The 24785-nt window shown below is 48.7% G+C and overlaps 1 protein-coding gene across 11 annotated transcripts in view; it reads left to right on the top strand.

Annotated features, from left to right (window-relative positions):
- Nucleotides 1-24785, top strand: part of MAP7 (microtubule associated protein 7) — a 1989984-nt gene that overhangs the window by 1366574 nt on the left and 598625 nt on the right. For 10 of the 11 annotated variants that reach the window (XM_069606765.1, XM_069606764.1, XM_069606762.1 and 7 more), the window contains one exon: nt 4156-4257. In XM_069606765.1, coding sequence (XP_069462866.1) covers nt 4156-4257 — 102 coding nt within the window. The remainder of the gene's footprint in view (nt 1-4155; nt 4258-24785) is intronic. The other variant, XM_069606769.1, reaches the window with a different exon arrangement.

The following is a 24785-nucleotide window of genomic DNA, read 5'->3' as shown; positions in this document are numbered from 1 at the left end:
GAATTACTTTACCGCCATCGTTTTTCCATTAGCGCCGGACTCGGAATGAGGCCCATTGTGTAGCCAAGCATCCCAAAGTTTCCTGCAGTCCTCGATTGTTCACGGCCTACATTCTCATTATGCGCTAATGCCGCTAGTAATGTCCTATATTTCATCTAGTCTATGCCGAAATGCAATCTCTTTGGCCAGTACTTTAGGCACATATTGTGGAACACCACCAAATCTCCCATGTGACAGAAATCTGTGAGTCCCTTCAGATCTCTTGATAGTTTTATCAAACACAATCTTCTCAAGGGCTTTGTGTAGAGGTGAAGATGGAATCAATTACTTCTTCTTCCGTTCCTGCTCCTGCGACAAAGTGCCATGTGCACATTGGTGGAAATGTTGGTTTTCTGTCCAAGAGTGAACATTGGAACAGTGACCACCATTTTTCTAGTAGAATTTCCAGAGACCCATCACAAGTTTTGGAGCTCCACCAAAGATGGTTGCTGAAAGAGTGGAACCACTGTAAAATATTTTCAGAACCTTTTTTTTTCCCTGCAGCTGAGGTTTGTTTTATTGATGGATTTGGCAACGTGCCATACATCAAATTGATGGCGAATATTTGGAAACTGCTCTCTCATGCCTAGAGACACTGGGTCTGGGGAGGCCATGTGTACACTGGCCCCTGTGCGGAAGATACCTTTGAAGTGTACATGGTGTTTTTTGGCACCTTGGCCGTTCCCACCCCTGACAGCACCCCTTGGCAGCGCACATCCACTGGTGTGAACTGCCTTTGATAATGGAGGGGGGATGGAGGGGCCTGAGTCGTGCAGGAAAGGCCCGGAACACTGCTGAATGGAGACACACTTGATTCACTGAAAAACTGAAACAACCGTTGATAAACGTTTTGTTGTGTTTTATTTTGTTTCTGATTTTGATGGCACAAATGTACTACACATTGTAAAGTTCTGGTTGCAGCAGAGTGAGGGAAAATCCCCTGTACTGACCGCTGTCACTGGGGAAAGTTTCTCTAATGGCACCAACGGCACAGGCGAGTATTGCTCGTCGAACGCGGTGTCTAAGCCTCCCATGAAGCTACCATGTAAAGGAACGATAGGCCAGCAGCCTGTACCACCTGTGAAAGAGAAAGATACAAACTGTTTTTAAAGGAACAAGATAAGTGTATTAAACCTCAGTTGCCAATGACAATTCTTGTATCCGTTGGCATTGTTGCCAATACAAATGCTACCAAGACACTGTACAATATTGAACGACTATGCATTCCATTATATTTGGGACACAAAGAAATATTGCTTCATAGATTTACATGAAATTAACATAAGGAGTCCTCTATGATTTCCCCAAATTGCGAGTGATGTATAGAATTGCAAGACTACATTCGTTTGGCATTGATGGATTAAAGTTACGACAATATAGGAGACAACCATGAAATGGTAGTGGCCTAAGGGACATCACAACTAGAGTACACTTACTTGTTGCTTGGATTGCGAGGGCGAACTGTTGCGCGAACTTCGTACATAAGCACCATCATAATCCTCAACACGGACCGTGTGAGGCAGGCTGCCCTGAAGTCTGGCAGCTCGGTAACGCATTCCGGCCGTGTCTCGCCTTCCGATATGTAGGACAAGCATCCATAGTTTTCTCGGCAGCAGCAGTTCTCCTCCTCGGTTGGAATTAGCATGCACCGATTGCAGGTACACCAGGTGGAAACGCCGTCCATGCGACTAGGCTCAGGGTCTTGATATGTTGAATCGTCCTCCCAACTGTCGTCCGGAGCCCCAACGTTTGCGCATCTTTCTCTTTTGAGTAATTCCGCCTCGGAATACTCTAGCTCGTATTGGTATGGCTGTATTGTTGCCATTATGGGTCAAACAAAAAAAAATGGATAGCAATGGTACTGGTATCTGGTGGCACGGGCTACAAGCAACGAAGAAAGCTGACCAGAGCACAGAAACGAATCCCAGAATACTCAAAAAAAGACAGTGAAAGGAATGGAAAAGAAAATCTGGTGTCTGTTGAGAAGCAGTCTGTTTATACTTGGAGAGGAAAGAGGCGTCCTGCCATTTCCATGGAGACACGTCATTAGCTGAAGCGCAGAGAATGTTGACACGAGATGTGCATTGGCGTTATGAAATGGGCGATACGCGTCTAGTGATCTCAGCCTCAGGGGCGGGGGGGGGGTATGATTTAGTGCCGTCAGGGCAGTCCTGCTTGGGCGATGCAGCAACGGATCAGATTATCACAAGATGGCCGTGCCCTGCTGCCTGATTTCGCATGTGAACAAAAGAGGAAAACTATGCTAAGGCGCATAGGAAATGTTTGTACGATCAATCAATGTATGCTTAAAAACACATGCCCGAACCCTCGGGACAATAATATTTCTGAGCGCACTATTCCTTTAATAAAAGCTTTTGCCTTGTTGATTTGCATGCTGAATCGGTATGGTGACCCAATGCTAGTCTGTGTGCGATTTGTGTTCTTATTCACATCAGTTTCGTGTCACTTCATTATAGTAATGCGTCGAAGCAGGCCATCCACATGTATTCAGTTCTAACATCACCCTGTATCCTATTTCTCCTCAGCAACAGTAAAACTATTGGTTCTTAGTATATGCAGTATTTTTAACGCATCATAATGAGAGAGGTTTTTTTCTTAACAAAAACATGACCACTTGCTAGTTTTAAGCGGCGGCATAAAGAACCTTTTCTCATAACTTAGTTTGATTTCAGGCCTTATTTAAGGTGCACAGTTATTGGTGAATCAATAAATTCACATAGACGTAATTTTAAGCAAATATTGCTGGACTAGAGGGCATTTGCACATCAAAGGTATGAAAGTGGCATGTCTGATCAGCATCTATAGCATGCCATGGACTGAAGCCCCCATTCTCATCGATCAGCATGCTTCACTGTGCCTTTTCCTGACACCCAGGCACCACGCTTATTATGAGGTGGGCCTGGGCATCAGCGTAGTGCACAACAGTGCACTGTCTGCAATCCGCCTGTTTTCTGAGATGACAGGAGGATTGCAGTCTCAGCAAGATTTTCATTAAATAACATGTGAATAGCAATTTAACGAAAGTGCTGCTAAGAACACCTCGGCAGCTGTAGTTTCACCTTAGTGAAACAAACTTGCAATTTAACTCTTGTTTAACAGCAAGCAATTTACATGAAGCAGTACGCAATGTTTATCAGAACATGTGTGGCTATGAAAATCTTTTCAGCATGGTCCAGTGAATATTTCCTAAAGCTGCAAAATAACAGATTGCAGCCTTTTAAAATCCTGGATCCTTGAGTTTGTTTTATTTGCAGAGCGCATTGGATATCTTCCTTCTCTGAAACCAAGCACTGTTTGTTAAAGTTGACCAGAGCAGGGGTTACATCACATTATTTGTACTGTATTTGTACCTCTTCGCATGGCACTCCTCCACAACAGCGACCCGAACACCACCAAAGTGGTACTTTATATGGGTGCCACTTTTCTGCTTTTGCAAAAGTGGAAGAGTGCCACGAGAATCAAATCAACGATACAGAAAGTGCTGGTTAGTTTTCCAGTTTTCCGCCCTTTCTAGCATCCGGTGCACATATTCTGAAAGTTGTGCACTCATTCCGACTTTGGAACAGTGCACCACATTCAGAATAGTGGTTAATGTCAGAAACGCTTTCTGTGATATTTTTGGTATTTAACACCAGGTTCAGAATCGGGGCCCGAGTCACTTCAAATTAATTAAATGTTATGAGTTCTAAATGGTATTCATGTAAAAACGTGTTCCTTGGTCGCTATATGGCATTTCTACCTATTGAGGCTATACGTCCCACTGTAGAATCAACAGGAATGTAATTGATTACCCTTTTTTCACTTTAAATGCTCTCAGATGAATAACCCACTGTACTTTACTTAAAATGATTTCTAGAAAGGTTTACATTATTCCAAGTTGCATTCGTAATAATGTTTTCATCATATTTTAAGACATTTCTGTTTTTAACATACATTATGGTATTCCAGTTGTATGCTGTCAACTTTATCCTGAAATTCATGGCGAGTGAAATTTTAAAGGCACCTCATGGGTAAATGTCAGCTTTTAGTTATACTTTGTAATGATCTTTATAATCTTAACACATTTAGTGATAGTTGTTTTTTACTCTTGCTCAGAGAGAGGAAGAAACTCGGCAGCGAGAGGAGGCAGAGCGGATTAGACTAGAGCGTGAAAAGCATTTCCAAAGAGAAGAACAAGAACGCCTGGAAAGAAAAAAGGTAAAATCACATTTGCAGTGTTGGAGATCAGGTGCTATATTATTTGGGAATGATATTTCAACCTATATTACAAAGAAAAAAAAAGGAACATTTGATTTCTGGAGCGCATTGAACAAAAGTTGCTTTCTGGTCTTTAAAAGAAAAATGCAAAAATAAAATGCCCCAAATTGTTTAGCGTGATATTTATTATGAATTAAATTTAGTGACCATTATTCCTTTGAAGCAACAGAATTGTGCAGTAGGTCCCTTAAATTCTTTTTCAAAACATGGCTGCCCCTTTGCTCCATGGTTTTGTGTACACCCACATGCTAGCCACTCCTTTATGTTCATTCCCATCCAGAACAAGAGCTACTAGCTTACAGATGCTGACATCGTGTAACAAAACACGCCGGCATCCTGTGAAACAGACACCATAATGCATGTTTACACTGGCGCTCACAAAACAGATTATCATTCATTTCTCTACATATCAAAGTCTACACTTTGACTATATACCCCTCATTAGCACCATAGGTGCAACTTAATTTGTTACGCTTACATTTTAGATCCTTATCAATAGGACCAAGCCTCCTACTCGCGTGACCCACCTTCCCATATCTATCCACATTAAGAGTGCTAAACTGGGTAAGTCTCCCTTAAATTGTCTCCTCAAAATCTACTACAAACAATGTATTCCTTGTTAATCCAGACACCAAATTGTTCCCTTACAACTTTCCCTCATACCTTTCTCCTACCAGTATTGTGATGCACTCTGATGTTTTAAACCATTTACCTGTATGGCGTATCAAACCTTGAACACCTTGATCACAGAAGACTACAGTAAGTACCCTCCCACTACCGTAGCACAGTTTCCTGTAAACCCAGTAAAAGATTAAAGGGTAATTACCAGAACACAGTTACGATTACTTTCGTACAGAATTATAACAAAAGTAAAATTGCAACGAGCCAAAGGAACATCTTGTCGAAAATCTTTGTCCTGAAGAAGGCTGCACCATTTTGGCACTGGAGGGCCCCTTAGACGAAACCCTTGTACTAGGGTCAACAGATGAACACAGACCTTACTTATTCACCTACGTTACCTGTACTTCACGATTCATTTCAGAAGTACAGGAACAACTAATATTAATGCAGAAAAATGTTATATTAGTTATTGACACTTGTGTGCAATTGGTAGAACCCACATTTTGTTTCTCCTTTATAAATGTGCAGTCTTTATGTGAAGCTTAGACAAAACAAAAAGTGATGGCTGGAAGCTTTCAAATTCATGTTAACCTCTGGCGCAGTTCTGCGCAACCCTGCAAACCATAATTCGAATGGATTGTGTCCTCCCACGTATTCCTCCTCTTAGATATCTTGTCTCGCAGCTGTGGTGCTCCTGAAAATAAATTTCACCAGGGGGCGCTGTGTTCGAGGCCGCGGAGTCGTAGTCCCTCGAGGGCCAGCGTCGACGTCATCCGCCGTATAAAGGGCTTGAGCTGCGCCCGTTACCTCAGTTCCGTTTTTCTGAGCACTGCTTCGTGTCACAGAACGGCGCATCAGGTTTTTTCTCAACGATGTCCTCGTCATCTACTCCAACCACACCCAAGACGGGTTTCAAAAAGTGTCTGAAGTGTGGTAGGAAAATGTCAATTACCGACCCCCATCGAAATTGCCTTTGGTGTCTCAGCCCCGACCATCGGGTTGACGAATGTGGTTCCTTTCAGGCCATGTTCAATAAGGCTCTTAGGGAATGGAAAGGTAAGCTTGCGGTGGGGAGGAATCTTATAGGTCTTCAAAAAGACAAAGATTCAGGAAAATCTCGACATGGGTCGAGGAGATCGAGGTCCAAGAGTCGCTCGAGGAAATCCTCCTCGTCTTCGTCCAAGAAGTCAAAAAAGCGACATCACAGGTCTTCTTCCTCCTCGTCTGAGAGAAGGGTGACTTATCCCTCCAAGCACGATTCCCCTGAAAAAGGGGAGGGCTTTGATGCTTAAAATATTTGAGAAAGCGGCCCAGACCCCCTCGAAAAAGCTGCGTGGAGATCATGCCCCTGCCCACTCCAAAATTGACAGAGGGAGATCAAAGACCAGGCACGCGAGAACCGACAAACAGTCGAGGGTGTCTTCAGGAGAAAGCTCTCCAACACCTCATGTAAAGGCAAAACCACTGGTGCATAAATCGGGGGTAGCGGAATTGACGTCGAAATCCGACTCGACATAGTCCATGACGATCACGTCGAAGCCGCCAATGAAAATGGTGTCGATACCTTCGACAGTGTCGAAGCCTACTTCGAAGGCATCGAAGCCTCCTTTGAAAACATCGAAGCCAGCGTCCATTCCTTCAACGCCTTTGACGCCTTTATCAAGGTATTCCTTTGTACCAATACCAAAGTCGACACCATTGTCAAAGCCTAAATCGGTGCCACCCCCTTTACCAGAAAAGGTTTTCCAGCCTCAACCCAGGCAGGAATTTTTCAGATCTATGACAGCTATTTTTGAAGAACAGTCCTCTGAAGAGGATATAGCTTCAGTTGGGGTTAGGTTTGGAGACGGGGAGGTTCCTGAAGAGTTAATAGACCCGAATACCAAGATGACAGATCTTTGATTGTCTTCAAAATGACAGTGGCCTAGACACTTACCGTAAAGTGCAATTTGGGAAACCAGACCCTGCAGATCATGCAGATCCCGGGTATAGGAACCTCATGGGAAGGGTAATTGATTTTATGGGTTGGAAAGCAGCTTCGCCAAGTTTCGACCAGGATGATATGACTGATATCCTGACTGAGGCACCTCAAAAAGATCCTGTACTCCCTTTCCATAAGGCACTGCACAAAAGGTTGATGACAAATTGGGATACCCCTGATTCAGGTTCAGCAGTAAATAAAACATTTGTGGCAAAGTACAGACCATCTTCAAAAGATCCTTAATATCTATCTAAACATCCCTCTCCTGAAAGTTTAGTGGTACAAGCTGCAACCTCCACTAGGCAGTCAGCTTACCCTTCAATACCACCAGATAGGGATGATAAAAAGGTTGATGCTTGGGCCCGGAAAGTCTTTTCTTCGGGCAGCATGGCCCTTAAATCGACTAATGTAACTTGCGCTTTGGCAAGATTTACATACACCCTGTGGGACTGTATGACATCAGCGGCTGAGCACTTCCCGGAGGGTGAGGAACGGGATGGTTTCCTGGCGATGGTGAAAGATGGGAAAGAGGCTATGGAGGAATGCCTCCAGTCAGGACTTGACACTGCTGATAGTGTAAGCAGGTCCATGGCATCTAGCACAGTCCTACACAGATATGCATGGCTGAGAAAATCTGGCTTTGCACCTGATGTGCAGTCCAGATTACTCAATATGCCCTTTGACGGCTTGAGGTTTTTCAGCAGCAAGGCGGACGAGAGCTTGGAGAAGCTGCAGACCTCGAAAGTGGCAGCAAAATCACTGAGTGCTGCTATAAGACAGCCTCAACAACACTCCTATGCAGGCTCCTCTTCCTGGAGGAGTCGTCCCTTTCATTTCTACTCCTCTTTTGGAAGAGGAAGGGTGCACGACAGTCAAAGAGGCCAACACAGAAAACCCCTTCGTGTTGGAAAGGGGAGAGGTGCTAGATCAGCCCCAGCAGCGGCCACTACCTCCTCAGCCACTGCTGCAGCCGCTGCAAAGCCACTTTGAGGTCTTCACCCACAAGACCCCAGTGGGAGGCAGAATCACTCAGTATCTGAACGAATGGCGGTGTAACACTTGTTGAAGTACTATAGTAAATCTTTCATAATTTAGTTTACCGTAGAGCACAGTCACAAGTGTGGAGCTTAATAGAAAAATGCTGGGCACTAACCTGAGCTCTTTGTCTTCTATCGAAGAATGGAAAGCTCACCTGTCTCCCTCTCACTGCGCCTGATGAAAGGCAGAATGAGAAGAAGTCAGGGAAACCCTCATGGGGGAAAAAACCCTGGTGTGTAGAGGAGTCAAATTCCTTCAGTAAAGGCTTCAGGTGTCCGGCATCCTGGGCTCAGTCGGAGGCTCTCTGAATCTCCATCTGTCCGGAACAATGAACACAGAGTGGTTACTCGGGGGATTGGGAGCTTAAAGTCTCTTTAGAGTGTCAAGTACCTTTCTCTTCTGTTAGTCAGCAGTCTGCTGGACAAATGAAAGCGCTGAATTGGTATTACTAGATTCGTAGCTAGATATACAGAAAGAGAGTTAGTATTAGTAAAATACAAGAGTTAACAGAGAGAGACTGGTCACGCCTACCGAGGATGAACTGCATACGGATATGCTTCCGCTTTAGCGCGCTGTAAGATGGGAAATGTAGTCCCGGCGAGAGCTGGGAGACTGTATGCAAAAAAGAAACAGATGTTCGATAGGTGTGTGGAAAGGGAAGGAATGCTTGGAGAAAAAGAGGAAGACGTACTGATCCGAGAGTAAGTGTTTCCTGTCTTGATAGGTTGGCAGAGCTCGTCTGGTGAGTGAGTGAGTGAGAGGGAGGCGAGCGTAGTCACTAAAGAGGAAGAAAGACAGGGCTGAAAAAGGTTTAAGATTGAAGTCTTCCTGATTAGAAACTAAACAAGTCTAACGGAACGGACTTACGAGCGTGGCTTCTGAAGACAGTAGCGATGCGCTGAGTCGAAGAGGCAGCCGGCATAAATTCGTTCTCCATAGTAGGGGGCGGAGCCTGCTGGTACACGCTGATTGGAACAACTAGTGTGCTGCTTTTTATTGTGTTCGCCATTTTAGTGGTAGCAGAGGCAAGGCATGCGATGCGTCTCCATCGTTGCCATAGTGACCATGGCCGCCATCGTGCGCCCAAAGTGGCCGTAACAGGTGGGGCATTACTTCAGATGCCTGGGCGCTAGAGATAGTGACCCATGGTTACTGCCTTCTTTTTCATCAAAGACCTCAAGATCATCCACTGGGAGCCAACTCTGTAAAAATTCTAGACCTGCTCCTTGTGCAGGAGATTTCAACCCTGCTAGAGAAAGGTGCAATAGAAAATGTACCTGTAGTGGAAAAGAACAAGGGTTGGTACTCTCCTTATTTTCTCATCCCCAAAAAGGACGGAGGATTGAGACCCATCTTGGATTTAAGAAATTTGAACAAATTCCTCAGGAAGGACAAGTTCAAGATGGTGACCCTTTCTCAGATCCTTCAGGCTCTTCAGCTTTAGGACTGGCTGGTTTGATTGGACCTTCAGGATGCTTACTTTCATGTGCCAATCCATCTCAAGCACAGAAAGTACCCGAGGTTCGCAGTTGGCGGTTCTCATCATCAGTTTCGGGTTCTGCCATTTGAGCTGACCTCCGCCTCGAGGGTTTTCACCAAGCTCATGGCGGCAGTGAGTATCAGGAGAAAGGGGATTCACGTCTACCCTTACCTGGACAATTGGCTAATCAGGGCAAGTTCACCCGAACGAGCCCAGGAACATCTGGCCATGACCTGCCACTTCTTACACAGACTTGGTTTCTCCCTCTATTACAAGAAGTCACAAATGATTCCTAGCCAAAGACTCCAATTCATCAGATCAGTCCTGGATACTTCCTCAGGGAAAGCCTCGCCTCCCGAGGAGAGAGCTCACCACATTCTGCAGATGGTAACAAAGTTTCAAAATGGCCAACATCTCCCGGCATTCCATTTTCTAAGGTTGTTAGGCCTCATGGCATCCTGCATTTTTCTGATGCCAGAGGTGCCAGATTGAGGATGAGATCCCTTCAATGGGCCCTCAGGACTCAATGATTCCAATTTTCAGGGGAGATGTCAGATCCTCTGCGAGTCCCGGCCAAAGTGGCTCAAGATCTTTTATGATGGGCTTGCAAGGAAAATGGCCTCAAGGGATAACCTTTTTGGCAACCATGGCCGGAGATAACGGTAGTGACAGACGCCACACTCCCGGAGTGGGGAGTCCACACTAACGATCTGACAATCAGCAGTCGTTGGTCTCCATCAGAGTCCAAACTACACATCAACCTTTTGGAGCTGAGGGCAATCAGACTGGCGCTGAAGGCCTTTCTGCCCTCTGTACAGGGAAGGAATCTCCTGATAATGACGGACAACACAGTGGCCATGTACTACCTCAACAAGAGAGGAGATGTAGGGTCACTACCACTGTGCAGAGAGGCAATGAAGCTCTGGTTCTGGGCAATACAGAAGGAAGCTCTGTCAGCAGTTCATCTAGCCGGAGAGCAGAACACGGCGGCAGACGCTCTGAGCAGGCAGAGCATAGTATCTCACGAGTGGGAACTAGCTCAAGAAGTCCTTCAAGAGATCTTTACACTTTGGGGAACCCCTCAAGTGGATCTGTTCGCGACCAGTGTCAACAGGAAATGCGCACTGTACTGCTCAAGGGAAGTTCCCCCATGAGGAGCTCTAGGGGACACGTTCGTGGTGGACTGTCCATTTTCGCTCCTATACACGTTTCCTCCAGTCCCCGTGATTCTTCATGTAATCAGGAGGTTGAGAAAGTTCAGGAAAACCATGATCCTAATTGCCCTGGATTGGGCCAGGAGGACGTGGTAACCGGACCTTCTGGACATGTCTGCCCTCCAATACGTCTTCCACAAAAAGAGGATCTTCTCTCGCAAGAGGAAGGTTGGGTTCTCCATCCAGAGGTCATGACACTCAGCCTTCACGCATGGTTTCTGAGAGGCTGAGATATAAGGATTGGGACCTCCCGGATGATGTAATGGAGATCTTGCTTTCGGCCATGCGGCCAGCAACAAAATCCTTGTGTTGTTGGAACAAATTCAGTAACTGGTGCAGGGATAAGAATGTGGATCCATTTTTATGTACTACTCCTACACTACTGTCTTTCCTCTCACACTTGGCCAATTTGGGGCTCCAAGTTGGTACTATAAAAAGATATTTGACAGCGCTATCTATCTTTAAGCACTCCTCGGAAGATGTGTCCCATTTTAAAATGCCCTTAGTCATTCAATTCTTGAAAGGGCTGACAAATGTGTACCCTCAGACACCTTTTCAGGTGCCCATCTGGGATTTGAATTTAGTCTTAAAATGTCTTATGGGTGCCCCTTTCGAACCCTTACATTCTTGCCCGTTAAGATTTCTCACTCTAAAAACTATTTTATTAGTGGCTATAACGTCAGCCCGCAGGGTGAATGAGTTGCTGGCGCTCTTGTAAGCCTCCTCACACCATTTTCCATAGGGACAAAGTTATTCTAGAAGTCAAACCATCCTTCTTGCCTAAGATAGTCTCTGGTTTCCATTTGTCACAGAAAATCACCTTACCTTTGTTTTACCCTCCTCCACTTGCTAGTAAGAAAGAGGAAAGATTGCACAGACTGGACCCAAAAAGGGCTCTGTTACTACATTTCCAGACTGGCAAATTTTCGACAATGTGACCAACTATTTGTTGGGTATACTGGACACAAATTGGGCCTTGGTGTGTCTAAACAAACTCTATCCAGATGGATAATTCTAGCAATCTCGCAGTGCTATAAATTGGCTGGGAAAGAGCCTCCAGATGGGTTAAGGGCTCATTCAACCAGGGGCATGGCAACTTCCACGGCTCTTCAGAGGGGTGTCCCGGTGCAGGATATTTGTGCTGCGGCCACCGGGTAGTCAATGCACACTTTTGTGAAGCATTACTGCTTGGACTCTACATCATATCAAGGAGAACTCTTTGCAAAAGCTGTCCTTCATTCAGTCCATGATTGAAATTTCTGGTACACCCTCCTCCAAATTCTTACTGCTTTGGGAGCCTATCTAAGATGAGGAATACGTGGGAGGACACAATCCATTCGAAGAACAAGTTACTTACCAACCCTAATGTTCTTTCGATTGGATGGTCCTCCCATGTATTCCTCATCGACCCTCCCAACCGACCCCTCAGTATAGTTTACGCCAGTTGCACTCGAACTTCCTTAAGAGCCTGAGGACTTAAAAGCCTGATCAACTGATGCGACCGTGAACACCGTAAAAACAGAACTGAGGTAACGGCCGCGACTCAAGCCCTTTATACAGCGGATGCCGTCGACGCTCGACGGCGGACCTCAAGGAACTACTACTCTGCGGCCTCGAACACAGCCTCCTCTGGTGAAACATTTTTTCCAAAGCAGCAAAGCTGGGAGACAAGATATCTAAGATCTAAGATGAGGAATACGTGGCAGGAACATCCAATCGAAAGAACGTTACAGTTGGTAAGTAACTTGTTCTTCTTTAGCGTGCCAAGCCCTTAAAGGAAGGGGAAAGAAGTGCAAATCAGGCTTGGTCCACCCCCAAAAGGGACAGTGCAGCCCAAACTGCTAGGTCACATCCTTTCTGCCCCAGACCACAAGCATCCCCAGACATGTTTTGGACTCCTTGGGCATCATCAGTGAGGAGTAGCTTGGGTCTCTAGGCCCAGCAGGCTCGATACCCACATCTGGGCATACTTGTCCCACTCGGGGTGACTTAAACAAAACAGAAGATGATGGCTGGAAGGTTTAGAATGAATCTTAACCTCTGGGGCATTTCTGGGCAAATCCTTCAAACCATTGTTCTTCAGCCTGCCTGCAAAGCATATGCAAATCAGGCTTGGTCCCACGCCAAAAGAGGCAGTCCAGCCCAAACGAGTAGGTCACATCCCTTCTGCACAAGTAAAGCTTAGGCTAAATGGTTGGATGTTTGTCTCATTATGTTTGCAAATTTACTTTGAACTGCACATAAACTTTGCTTTAACATCTCTTCCTTTTGTTTTAAATGACTGCTATGTGCAAGTCACATTGACTAGGGACTTCCTTGATTGACACATCATGGATTTCATCAGCTCCAAGCAGACAGGATCACATGTAACTACAGATACCCTGCGCGTGGGGGAGGGACGCAAGTCCTGTTGGGGTTAGCCACTTTTCTACTGGGGTTTGGGCCGAGGCCTCACATGCTTCCACCTGTGTTCACACCGAAGGCCCCTCTGGATCTGATACTGGGGCTCAGTAGAGAGTCTAGTGGACCCGAAGGGACACCTCAGCATCACAAACATAACAGCCTGTGGGTTTCTGACCTGCCAGAGTCCTCCAAGGTTTTCAATGATCACACCGGAGCACGATCTGAGGGTCCATCAGGGTCTCAGACACTGAGCTCCGCACTGAGCAAGCCACCCCACATTTCACATAAAGTACACAGGTCAGATCATACCTCACAAAAGGCCTAGACAGTTACCATCCATACTTCAAGAGATCAGCGTCACAACCTGTGCAAAATGGCGGCAAGACGTCAGGACAAACAAAGAGCTTTCAGTCTCAGTATCTCGCACAGGAGAGGCTATTGCAGAGATTTCTCATCCAGAATCTGTCTACAGATACTCCAGGTCCTCATACTCCTCAGACACCCTTTCCACCTACACTAAACAAAAAGGCATTTGTAAGGGTGGATTGTTCACCGATTTCCACTTCGTCCACCTCGTACCAGATACCATTTTCAACAATGAGATTCAGCACTCTCCTCCTACTCGGTATCCGACTAAAACATCTTCATTAACCCCTGTGTTTTCTTCTCAGTGGACTGCAACATTGGCTTCGTCCACAGAAGACCAGTTTTTTAAAGAAATTCAAACAAATAATGTATTCAGAACCCAAGATTGGCTATTTTGAAAAACTCATCAAAGCGGTAATATCTAAAACCATTCCTAGTCGGCCCATGCAGCTGCACCAGACTGGCACTCCCGTTATTCCTCCACCAGTTTTGATTCCAAGTGCGCCGAGGGAACAGCCTGCATCTACATCTGCATCTATAGCAGAACCTACTGATTCTATTTGACCTTCTTCCTGACCTATTTTAGTTATGGTACCTGACATTACTTCGGGTTCAGCAGCTGTGGACCTTGCTCTACTTCCAGTGGCAGAAACCCTCAAGCTCGATACAGATGAAGGCAATGCGACTGCTGAAGATGAGTCCCCATTGTCAGCAAAAGCCTTTTGTTGCTTCATGTTGGGTTATCAGGATTTCCTGGGTCTACCAGTACCAGAATAGGTTTCTTCAGATTCTGCCATTCTTTCAGGTGTACTTTCCTTAAATAAGTCAGATAAGTCCGTAATTCAGATTACAAATAATGTCCTGGCGGAAGCAAAAATGTTGTGAAAGGCTCCACACTCGACTTTGCCATTCAGTAAAAACATCAAAACTAGATATCATCGGGGCGTGGCCAGCGAGCACGCAATGGAGACGTGATTCCTAGGTGCTCCCGTGGCTGCCCGAAATATCCTGCTAATATCCTTTGATATGGGAAGTTGATTCCGCCAAAAAAGATATTTTCGTGCAGCTGAACCCAGTGGCTGCACACGGCAGAGAAAAGGACCGAATCCTCTGCGTGAGGAGCAAGATATCGGCACTGAAAAACAGCGGAGTGGCACCTCCGACGGCAAACAAAATGGCTGCCGCGCATGAAACGCACTAAAACACAACGGAGGCCGGAAGGTGCCCGCCTGTGATCCCAACCTGTTGAACCAGCCTTCGTTCTGAAAGACCAAAAAGCCCACTGGAGGGGCCTGGGAGGGCGCTGCCAACCCGATATCTGTGATTTTAGCCTTCTTTGTTCGCCATCCCGATTTGCGGCAATCCTTGGAGGCGGCGGACCCTGGCTGGTGATATCGACCGGGGCCACCCACGGACGAGAAGCCTGGACGGGGACGGTGAGCGGGCCCAATATACCCGCTACGCCGACCCAAGCGTAGGATACGCCCCGGGGCCCGGCGACCAGAGGGGAGAGCCCCCTGGAGGTACGCCCGCTGCCCGGAGGGGACCCCTGCGCGACGGCCCGTTACTGGTGGGCCGCTGCGAGGTAAGCCCCCAGCATACCAACGTGGTGGCGGGAACTTCCAGGGAGGAACAACGTAACGGGACACCCACCAGCGACATGACCGCCTAGACCAACAACACAGGCAGTACGGGTGACCTGGGGTGAGGTGACCTGAGGTGCGCAGCCAGGAAGTGATCGAGGCAGAAAGATCCAAGCCCCCAACACTGAGCAGGCAGCTCCCTCTCCCCACAGACAATTGTTTATAACAACTGGAACCCCGCGCCGGACCCTGCTCTAGCAGGGTAAACTCAGTCACAAGTGGAGGCCCAGACAACGCTGCGAGGGACAAGTCCACCCATAGTCCTCACACTCACATTCCTGCAGGATTCCACTTCATGGGCAAGGAAATAAACAAGAAAACCACGACGCAAAGCACCATGGATCAATACGCCACGAGCACACAGCCAGCACCAAACGCAGATGACCCGGGGATGACCCCCCCCCCCCTCCAATGGAAGAACCCCTGTCACTAAAGGACGTGATGACCGCAATCGCCAGTTCGCGCTCCTCAATGGAGCAAAAAATGGACACTATCTCCACAGAGGTCTCGTTCCTTCCCCATGACCTCCAGAAACTCTCATCCCGAACGGGAGAAGCAGAGCAATGAATATCTAGCGTGGAAGACAACCTAGGCGGTGTGCACCAGCAACTCACACAAACACTGAACCGCCTGAAAACCTTGGAAGCCCGAGTGGAGGAGGGAGAGGGCAGGTCCCGACGCAACAACATTAGCATTTTAGGCCTGCCGGAGCGCACAGAGGGTCCCAGCATGGAACTCTTCCTGGAGGAATGGCTGGCAGATCTCTTTGCGCCGAAAACCTTCTCGAACTTCTTCTCAGTGGAACGTGCACATTGCGTGCCCACGGGTCGCCCAACCCCAGGGGCGCCCCCAAGCACAATTATCACGAACATTTTTAATTACCGCGACAGAGACGCCATCCTACAGATGGCCAGAACACAAGGGATGGTGGTATATAATGGATCCAAGATCGCCTTCTTTCCCGACTACACCCGCGAAGTTCAGAAGGTCAGACAGTCTTTTGAACACTTGAAAAGGAAGCTTCACTCTATGAATGTGAAATATGGGCTGCTATTCCCAGCACAGCTGAAGATCCAACATGAAGGCAAGACAGTCCACTTCACTGATCCACAGGAGGCATGGAGATGGGCGGAGACCCACATTGGAGGAGACTGGACCGGGGCTGATCAAAATCGCAGGGGAAGACCGAGACCAAGGGAGGAAAGACCCGCCCGACATCCTGTACTGCAGAATCAGAATGAACCTAATGGGGGCCCCAATCCCTAGCGAGGTTAACAGAGACATTGGCTAAACGAAACAACGGAAGGAAATATCAAAAGAGCACACTGACCGACTGCCTTCTAGGCAGACACCTGTGACAAACGCCTTGCTTGGACTCTTACCAGAAAGGGGTCACCGCCGCCTATGCACGAAGGATCAAACGCACTATATGTAATCATAATCAACACACCATGCCATCGGCGAACGCCACCCCTCCTCCCCCCGACTCCAGACACTTGACCCAAGAAGGAGTAGTAAGTTGGTGGGAAAGTAATAACAGTTTATATCAAGTTGATCTGGCGATATAGTTTTTAGCGCCAGTAGAGTTCGGGCGACAGATACTTCATGTTGGGGAGGAGTATGGGGAGGGGGGGATGGGGAGTTGTTATATGTTAGAAATTTTCTGGGAGGTTACACCACTCTAATTTTCATCACAAGACTGCGAAACATATCATGCCCAATACCCACGCTTCCACCGGGCACGACCACTGTACTCTCACAGTCATATATCACACACGCATCTGGCACAACAAATTAGATTCCTAGACAGAAATGGCCACACAACAACATAATGGCTTTACAGGGGGAGACGCACATGTCCCAATGGTAGTTACTGAACGTCATAGATCCCTAAGGATCCTCACATGGAACGTAAATGGCATGGGCTCAAGTATCAAGCGTCGGCTTATAATGCAATTCCTGAACAGGCATTCCCCTGACATTGCTCTTCTTACGGAGACACACCTAGCGGGTTCGACCTGCCGATTCTTCCGCAGGACTAACTATCGATTAGCTTATCACGCAGGGTACATGATGGGTTCCCGGGGTGTCTTGATCCTCCTACACAAATGGCTCCCCTTTGCACTGACGGCAGTGGAACTAGACCCCAGCGGCCGTTTCGTGCTACTTAGAGGCACACTGTGGGGGGAGGTGGTGGCTATTCTGGCGATATACTCCCCACCGGGGTTGGGGGATGCTCTCTTGAGGGTTGTTACAGCATTGATGGTGCAACAACAGCCTGATCTATGGATCCTTGGGAGGACTTTAACGATGTTATGTGTAATACACGGGACCGGACCCACATATTTAACCGAAACCCAAACAAGCCCACACGGCTAGCGACCTTGGCATCATCTCTAGGCCAACCTCCACCCTACAGATCAGGGCTTTTCCTTTCACTCGAGAGCCCACGCGTCCCTGTCCAGGCTGGATTACTTCTTCCTTCCGACTCCCGAAGCTTATAGGGTAAAAGCGGCAGAACTCCTTCCCCGCGGCATATCTGACCATTCTCCCCTGGAGATACTGCTCCAGACAGATAGACCCCTCCCTCCCAGGACTTGCTGGCTAAATAACTATTAATAAGGCGGTACTTAGAGGGGAAATAACGGCCTGGACGTGTAATAAAAGGAGAGAACACCATAGGAAAGTTATGGAGGCAGAGGAAGCCGTAAAGGAATGGGAAAATAGATATGTCGCCAAACCCACCCCTGACGCCCACCGCTCCCTCATGAAGGCCAGAGCAACCCTGCATAACACAGCACTAGATAACGCAAAGCAAGCGCATAGGGAGTCAAGGACCAGAATCTATGAACACAGCGACAAAGCCGGCAAACTATTGGCCTGGCTGGAACGTCGGGAGAAAGGGCACAGACATGTCAGGCAGATCATAGAAGACCCCAATGGACTGGCCCAAACAGACCCGGAAATAGCGGAGGCCTTCGCTAAATTCTATGCCGCACTCTGCGCTGCCCCAGCATCACCGGTAGATCCGTCCCCTCGGGACGAGATCGTGCTGCCGTACCTCTCGGAGCAGCAGACAACACATCTGGATAGGGAACTGGATGAAGCCGAAATCATGGAGGACATGACTCAGCTACAATCCGGGAAGACACAAGGCCCTAACGGCATCCTGGCCGAGACCGGGAGGAAGCTGGGCAGCAACAAGATGGCGGCCCCCCCTCTGGGATTTATTCCTGGCGGCCAAAGGACAGGGCACCCTTCCATTGGACCTACGAATGGCCAACATTGTGGTTATTCCCAAACAAGGAAAGCCCACTGACCGGTGCACATCATACAGGCCTATATCGCTTATTAACGGCGAAGCAAAGATTTTGGCCAAGGTACTGGCCAATAGACTTCAACAGGTCATATCTTCACTGGTTCATCCGGACCAGTGCCGCTTTATGCCGCAAAGGTCGACCAGAATGAACCTACGCAGGTTGCATCTACTCCTGGAAAAAGCCCCGAGCCTCGACGCGCCACTTGCTCTTTTAGCAATTGATTTCGAGAAAGCGTTTGACTCGGTGGTGTGGGAAAGCCTGTGGGCGATAATGAGACGCATGGGCATTGGTGAGACCTTTCTCAGCTGGGTTCAACTGCTGTACGAGGCGCCAATGGCTGCGGTCAGGGTAAATGGCTGGACCTCTAGGACCTTCCCACTGGGCAGAGGCACCCGACAGGGCTGTCCTCTATCCCCCCTTCTATTCGCCCTAGCGATTGAACCGCTTGCCCAATGGCTCCGACAGGTTACTACATGGTCATGCTTTTGCTGGCCAGACGGACGAGAGGACAGGGTATCCCTATATGCAGATGACCTGCTACTCTATCTCAGCAACGCAGACCACGCATGCCCAATCATAACCCAAATGTTGACGACTTTTGGGGAATTCAGTGGACTCAGAGTTAACTGGGGTAAATCTGTCCTGTTCCCAGTGAAGGGGGACGACCTGGCAGTCCCCCGGGGCATGCCATATCGGGTGGAGAGAGGAGGCTTCCGCTATCTGGGCATATGGGTCTCAGGGACTCTCTACGGAATACATAGCGCACAACCTGCACCCACTAATCGACCGCTTTGCCGGGGATGTACAGCACTGGATGCTTCTTCCTCTCACACTCATGGGCAGATCGGCCCTCTTTAAAATGTTGGCGCTTCCACGCTTCCTTTATGTACTGCAAAATGCCCCATTGGCCATACCAAACGTGGAATTTAACCGAGTAGAGCGCCTAGTCAGGAAACTGATATGGAAGGGCGGGCAGCCTCGAATCGCGTTGACCACATTGCAACGATCCATCTGGGAGGGGGGCATAGGAGTCCCACACCACAGGTCCTGCTACTGGGCCTGTCAACTAAATGTAGTTAATGACCTCCTTCATGGAGACCCCGAACAACCACACATTAGAGCAGAGGAACCCATTATCCAAGGCACCCCACCACTGGAAACACCATACCAGACCCTAACCAGGGCCCCCGCACAAACGATGTCCACCCATATCGCGATGATCTGGAGGCAGGCACACACCCACATAGGCTGGGGTTACAGGATCACTATGGCACAACCATTATGGCACAACGATGGGTTGAAGGAGGTACGGAAGTTGGCTGCATGGACCCGGTGGGTGGAGGCTGGGATAACCACAATAGGAGAACATTATTGCGGATGGTTCCAACCTTCCATTCGAAACCCTGCAGCAGAGATTCGGAATATCTGCCACAGAACATTACCACTACCTGCAACTAACTCACGCCATTAATGCACATGGACAAGAGCTCGACGACACACCAGATTACACACCTCTGGAACGCAACTTACTACCACAACACATTCCTGCCAAGGTCACCACTATTCTGTACAAGGCGATTAACGCGTTCTTCACTCCGGATTTGGTCAGTTTCAAAAATAAATGGGAGCAAGATGTGGGGCCCATTGATCCAGAGGAAGGGATCCAAATACTGATGCACCCACGCGAAATCGCATTAGACTCCACAATTAGACTGGGACAACTTAAGATACTCCACAGGGTGTACTACCCCCGAGGGGCCCTATTTGGCTGGGGGAGGGCGGAGGACCCTAACTGTCTGAAATGTCGGAGGGAGGAGGGCACTTTCATCCACCTTCTCTGGGAATGCCCTAAAATCAAGACCTTCTGGGTGCAATGTTGTCAACTGTTAACGAGAACCCTGGGGCGCACAATAATCCCACAACCTGCAATAATGTTACTGGGGGCCCCAGATGAGAATATTCTGGATAAATGGGAGGGTATTTTTCTCTCCAATGCAATGGGCCTGATAAAACGCGATATAGCACAGAAATGGGGGGCCCCGGAAAGCCCATCAGTGGCCCAATGGTCAAACGAAATGGACATATGTGCAGCGAAAGAGCATAGAATCTATACAGCACAGGAATGCCCGGCAAAAGCCATTAAGATCTGGGGAAAGTGGGAAGACTATGTGATATAGACCTCGCCGGTTAAATAGGAAAAGAGATGGACACAACCACTATACGGGACATGGTGAGAAATGCAGATCCCGAAAGTAAAGTGCAGAGCGGCAAGACAGGAATGGAGTGATGAACCAACCCGGGCGTTGAGGGGAGGGAGAGTGGGGTGATCTGTTGGTGTACTTTATGTATGTTTAAAAACCAATAAAATGTGTTATAAAAAAAACTAAATATCATCAACTTCAGTCAGACACAGCATGTCTGGCAGCCAATCCTCAACACCAATCTTCAGTGAAAGCGGCTGCAACCTTGTTTATCATAATCTTAACAACAACTTCTTTTGGAGCAGTCACAATCTCTTCTTTCTAAAGAGGATAAAATACTGGGCACATGCAGAAAGAAAATATATGCCAACAGCTCCTAATATCTGAGTCATGCCAATGCCAATGCTGATGCTCTTCTAGTAGCAGCTAATCAAAGATGAGTGGGGTTAAAATCTCAGATTTCCAGCAGTACTTAACGTACAATAACGTGGCTGCTTTCAAGCCTGGCTTTGGTGTAGGCAAAGGTCTTTGCTCAAGACCTCCAGAGTCATTTATGCACCATATTGACACTGCTTACAGAGTCATTTGTTTAGGAGTGAACATGTGCCACACAGCTTGACCCAGGGCAACACACTTTAATAAGAACATGTGAGAAAAATACTCCTAATCTAAAGCAACTGTGCAAAGGATGAGAAACCTGAGGGTGTTCTCACTCCTAAACCCCTTGGATCCTCTGTGCAGGTGGCCAGGGATAGGCCATCGCTATTGGATTCCGACCCTGGGGGAGGAGAAGCAAGGGAGGATCACCTGCGTGGAGGGTCCTTGGGAACTGGAAGTGGGGTGCCCGTGGGCGAGACATGGTATCCCCCTTTCCCAAATTACAACCAACCTAACCCTTCTCCAACCTTTATGGGTTATTGTAAACCAGCTTCCCTTATTTTCCCTCAATCACACCATTCTAGTAGTGGGATGAGGGGAAGAGACAGCTAGGAGTTATACACACCAACATGCGGCTTCACCACTCTCGTACTGAGACGAGGAAGAGGGCCTCAGAGGAATATCACTGCAAAGACCAGGCATGTCTCACTAATGAGCCTTACTAGAGTCAGGCAATTGAAAGAAAGGACTTGCACCTGCAGCTCACTAACAAACCACAGATGTATAAAAGATGGGAAGCCAAGAGAGTGGAGCGAGAGAGGGAGACAAAGGCGCAACACTATTGGAAGCTGTTGTATACAGAGCTGCTGTGTGACAAGCACCGGAATACCGGGGACTGCAGAAGCTGGTGGTCCGGTCTGGACTGGTATGGTATGGCGTGGGAACAGGAGTTCTCTGGACTACAAGGTAAGAGAAGGTGGCATGCTAAAGGGCCGGCCTTCTATTGACGAGGCATAGTGCCTGTTCTCCCGTGTCGCTGCAAGGGTGCAGGAGTGTCTTGGGGGCAGAGGAGGAAACCCTGGAGGCAGTAAAGTAGAATTGTCGCCAGCGCGATATGCGGAAAGCCTGCAGTGGAAGCCGGTGAGTTTCAGAGACCATGAACCCAGTGTAAAACTGGCCCCGAGCGCTGTGATGGAAACATTGATTGTTAAAGTACACATTATATCTGAGTGGCCATGTGGGTCTGAAAGGAGCAGAACACGTTTTCAAAAGTCTCTGTCTGAACTGTTCATTGACTATACAATTAGGTAAAGTGTTAAGTGATCTTGTGTCTTGAGAAAAGAGAAGGAACGTTTTTGAAAGGTTCCAACCTGAGAAAGGGACATTTCCATTGTGTAAAGAAGAGGAAAACTTTATCGCCCAACTTTATAAAGTGAATAAGGATATTTAAACACTGAACTGAATCAAAGTAAAACGGATGTTTTTTGGGGAGGCCACCAGGGGGCGCAGGCAAGATGGCAGCCTGATTCCACAGCTCCCTGCGTAGCCCCGGGAAAACAGCGGAGCCATCCCGAAATTGTCAGCCAGACACCAGCAGACCACGAGATTCGGGCGTCCGAACCCGTAAGGAACCAGTCCTTTGTTGGAGCTCAGAGGCCACCCCAGGCCCGAGATATGCCGTCCTGTGCAACAAGGCCTCCTCTCCCCCTCCTGGGCCGCTCGCCGGCATCGGCGGTGGAGACAGCTGCGGGGCTTAGCTTCGGCTCGAGGAGGGAGGAGTCCAGCCCCTCGCCGGGGCCGCTCACGTGGCACGGGCTGACCAGGAGTCCCACCGGCCATGCACCGCTTCGGGGAACATCGCAGAGAGGTGCCGAGCGTCCCCCCAGCTGATGGGAGAGGCGGCGGTTCTTTGCGCTCCCCCGCTCCCTCCGGGGGAACTCTGAGGTACCGGCCCGGGCCGACGCAGGAGCGCGCCCGGGTCCTTTGAAGCAGCGACAACGGATGGGGCCCAGGGGGCAACATCCTGCAGGGCTCCACTCCACCCCAGGTGAGGCCCCCTCCCCGCGACTCAGATTGAAGCGGATGGGCGCTCGGCCCACGCTCCCCCCCCCCTGTTTTGTTGGAACTGAATTGAAGGGGGCCCAGCTCAACACCAACAAGCAACACCCGACCGGGCATTGATCCTTCCAGCTGGGCCCTACCACCACCTCGGACTTCCATCTCCTCCCCCATCTGCTGGGGCCCACTACAGGAGCATCCTTAGGTTTAAGAGACAGACCGCAGGCAACCACCAGATGCTACTGCCCCCCTCTCACTACAGGGGGCAGGTTCAGGGGAAATAAAGGACAACAAGGCCCCCCTATCAAGGCATAGATCCCCTGCCATCTGCACCTGGGGGACCCCTCAGAAATCCATAGCAGAGTTTCAATAAAAGCCCTTAATCAACTCCAGGGAACCAATCTGAGCCCAAGACACCGTCGGTGAAGACCCTTATAACACTGAAAAGACTGTGAACAGCAACAGGGCCACAACAAGGTTCTAAGGGAAGTGCTGATCCCGTCCACCCAGGGGTATACGTGGAGGTTACTCAGCTATATCTTGGGGGAAATAGCCTGCTGCGCAGGTGGAAAAATAGACCTTGGTGGTGGGGAGAAACCACGACATACCCAGGGACGCCAGGTACGCTTGGGGTGAACAGCGCCACATGAGTTGGAAGGAAACTCTAGCCAAGTACCAATTTACGCCAGGTCACCCAGACATGGAGACTAACCCCTCCCCTACCCCAATCACTCCGGACTTGCATGCCATCCAGGGCAGTATCCAAACAATTCTGGATGAAATAAGAGGGATGCGGTCCGACATGGAGGATAAACTGGCCGCCTCACCACAAAGGTTTCAACATTAGAGGACCGAATCGAGGGGGTCGAAAACAACCAGGTCTCCACCGACCTCCTCGAGGCACAAACAGAGGCTAGATTTAAGGAGATCTCTTCCACCAGGCCGATCTCTGGAAGCGGAGGGAGAGACTCAGGAAGGACTCGAAGGAAAGGTACAGGACATCATCCGGATCGTCCTTGGAATTGACTCGGGGGGGGGAAAACGGTTCTGATTGATAGGACCCACCGAGCAGGCGGGGGAGATAGAGGACCACGCTCTGTACTTGTGAGGTTCCACTATTACAGGGACAAAGCCAAGATCCTGGAAAGGGCAAAGACCTTAAAGGACATTCAATATGGGAACTCAAGAGTGACAATCTTTCAGGACCTCTCGGCACTTACACTTCAGATGAGGAAAAAATGCGGGCCCATCACCAGATGGCTGCAGGGCAAGGGTGTCCGCTACCGCTGGGGACACCCATTCTACCTAGCTTTCGAGTGGCAGGGAGAGAGTTACCAACTTGTAACGGAGGAAGACATTCTGAGAGCCACTGAAGACCTGGTGGGCACCCCAAGCACATCACAAGATCAAAGTGGAGACGGGGGAGACCACAGCCATGCCCCAAAGGGACCTGACCTAGCTCGGGGGAAGCTCAAGGTTAAGGGTGCACGGAAATTCCAGAAAAGTCAACACCCCCCACAGACCGCGGGGGGCCCACATGAGTGCACTCAAAACATCATGAAAAGCACCACTGCAACAAAGCTGTTCTGGCGGTTACCCTGAGGTCCTGTTGATCGCGGGGGGGGGGGGGGAATTGAAATTGAAGGTGTTTCACATGTTGCAACGGTTGGCAAATGGTTTTGTTTGATGAGGGGGGAGGAGGGGAAAGTGTAAAGTCACAGGATGAGAAACGAAAGGAGCACTGAGGTTTGAAGCTCACAAGCCT

Source organism: Ambystoma mexicanum, chromosome 4p (genome assembly GCF_040938575.1).
Source record: "Ambystoma mexicanum isolate Mex_15411 chromosome 4p, UKY_AmexF1_1, whole genome shotgun sequence".
NCBI lineage: Eukaryota > Metazoa > Chordata > Amphibia > Caudata > Ambystomatidae > Ambystoma > Ambystoma mexicanum.
Note: the sequence above shows the minus strand (reverse complement) of the source record. Positions and strands in the feature narration are given on the sequence as shown.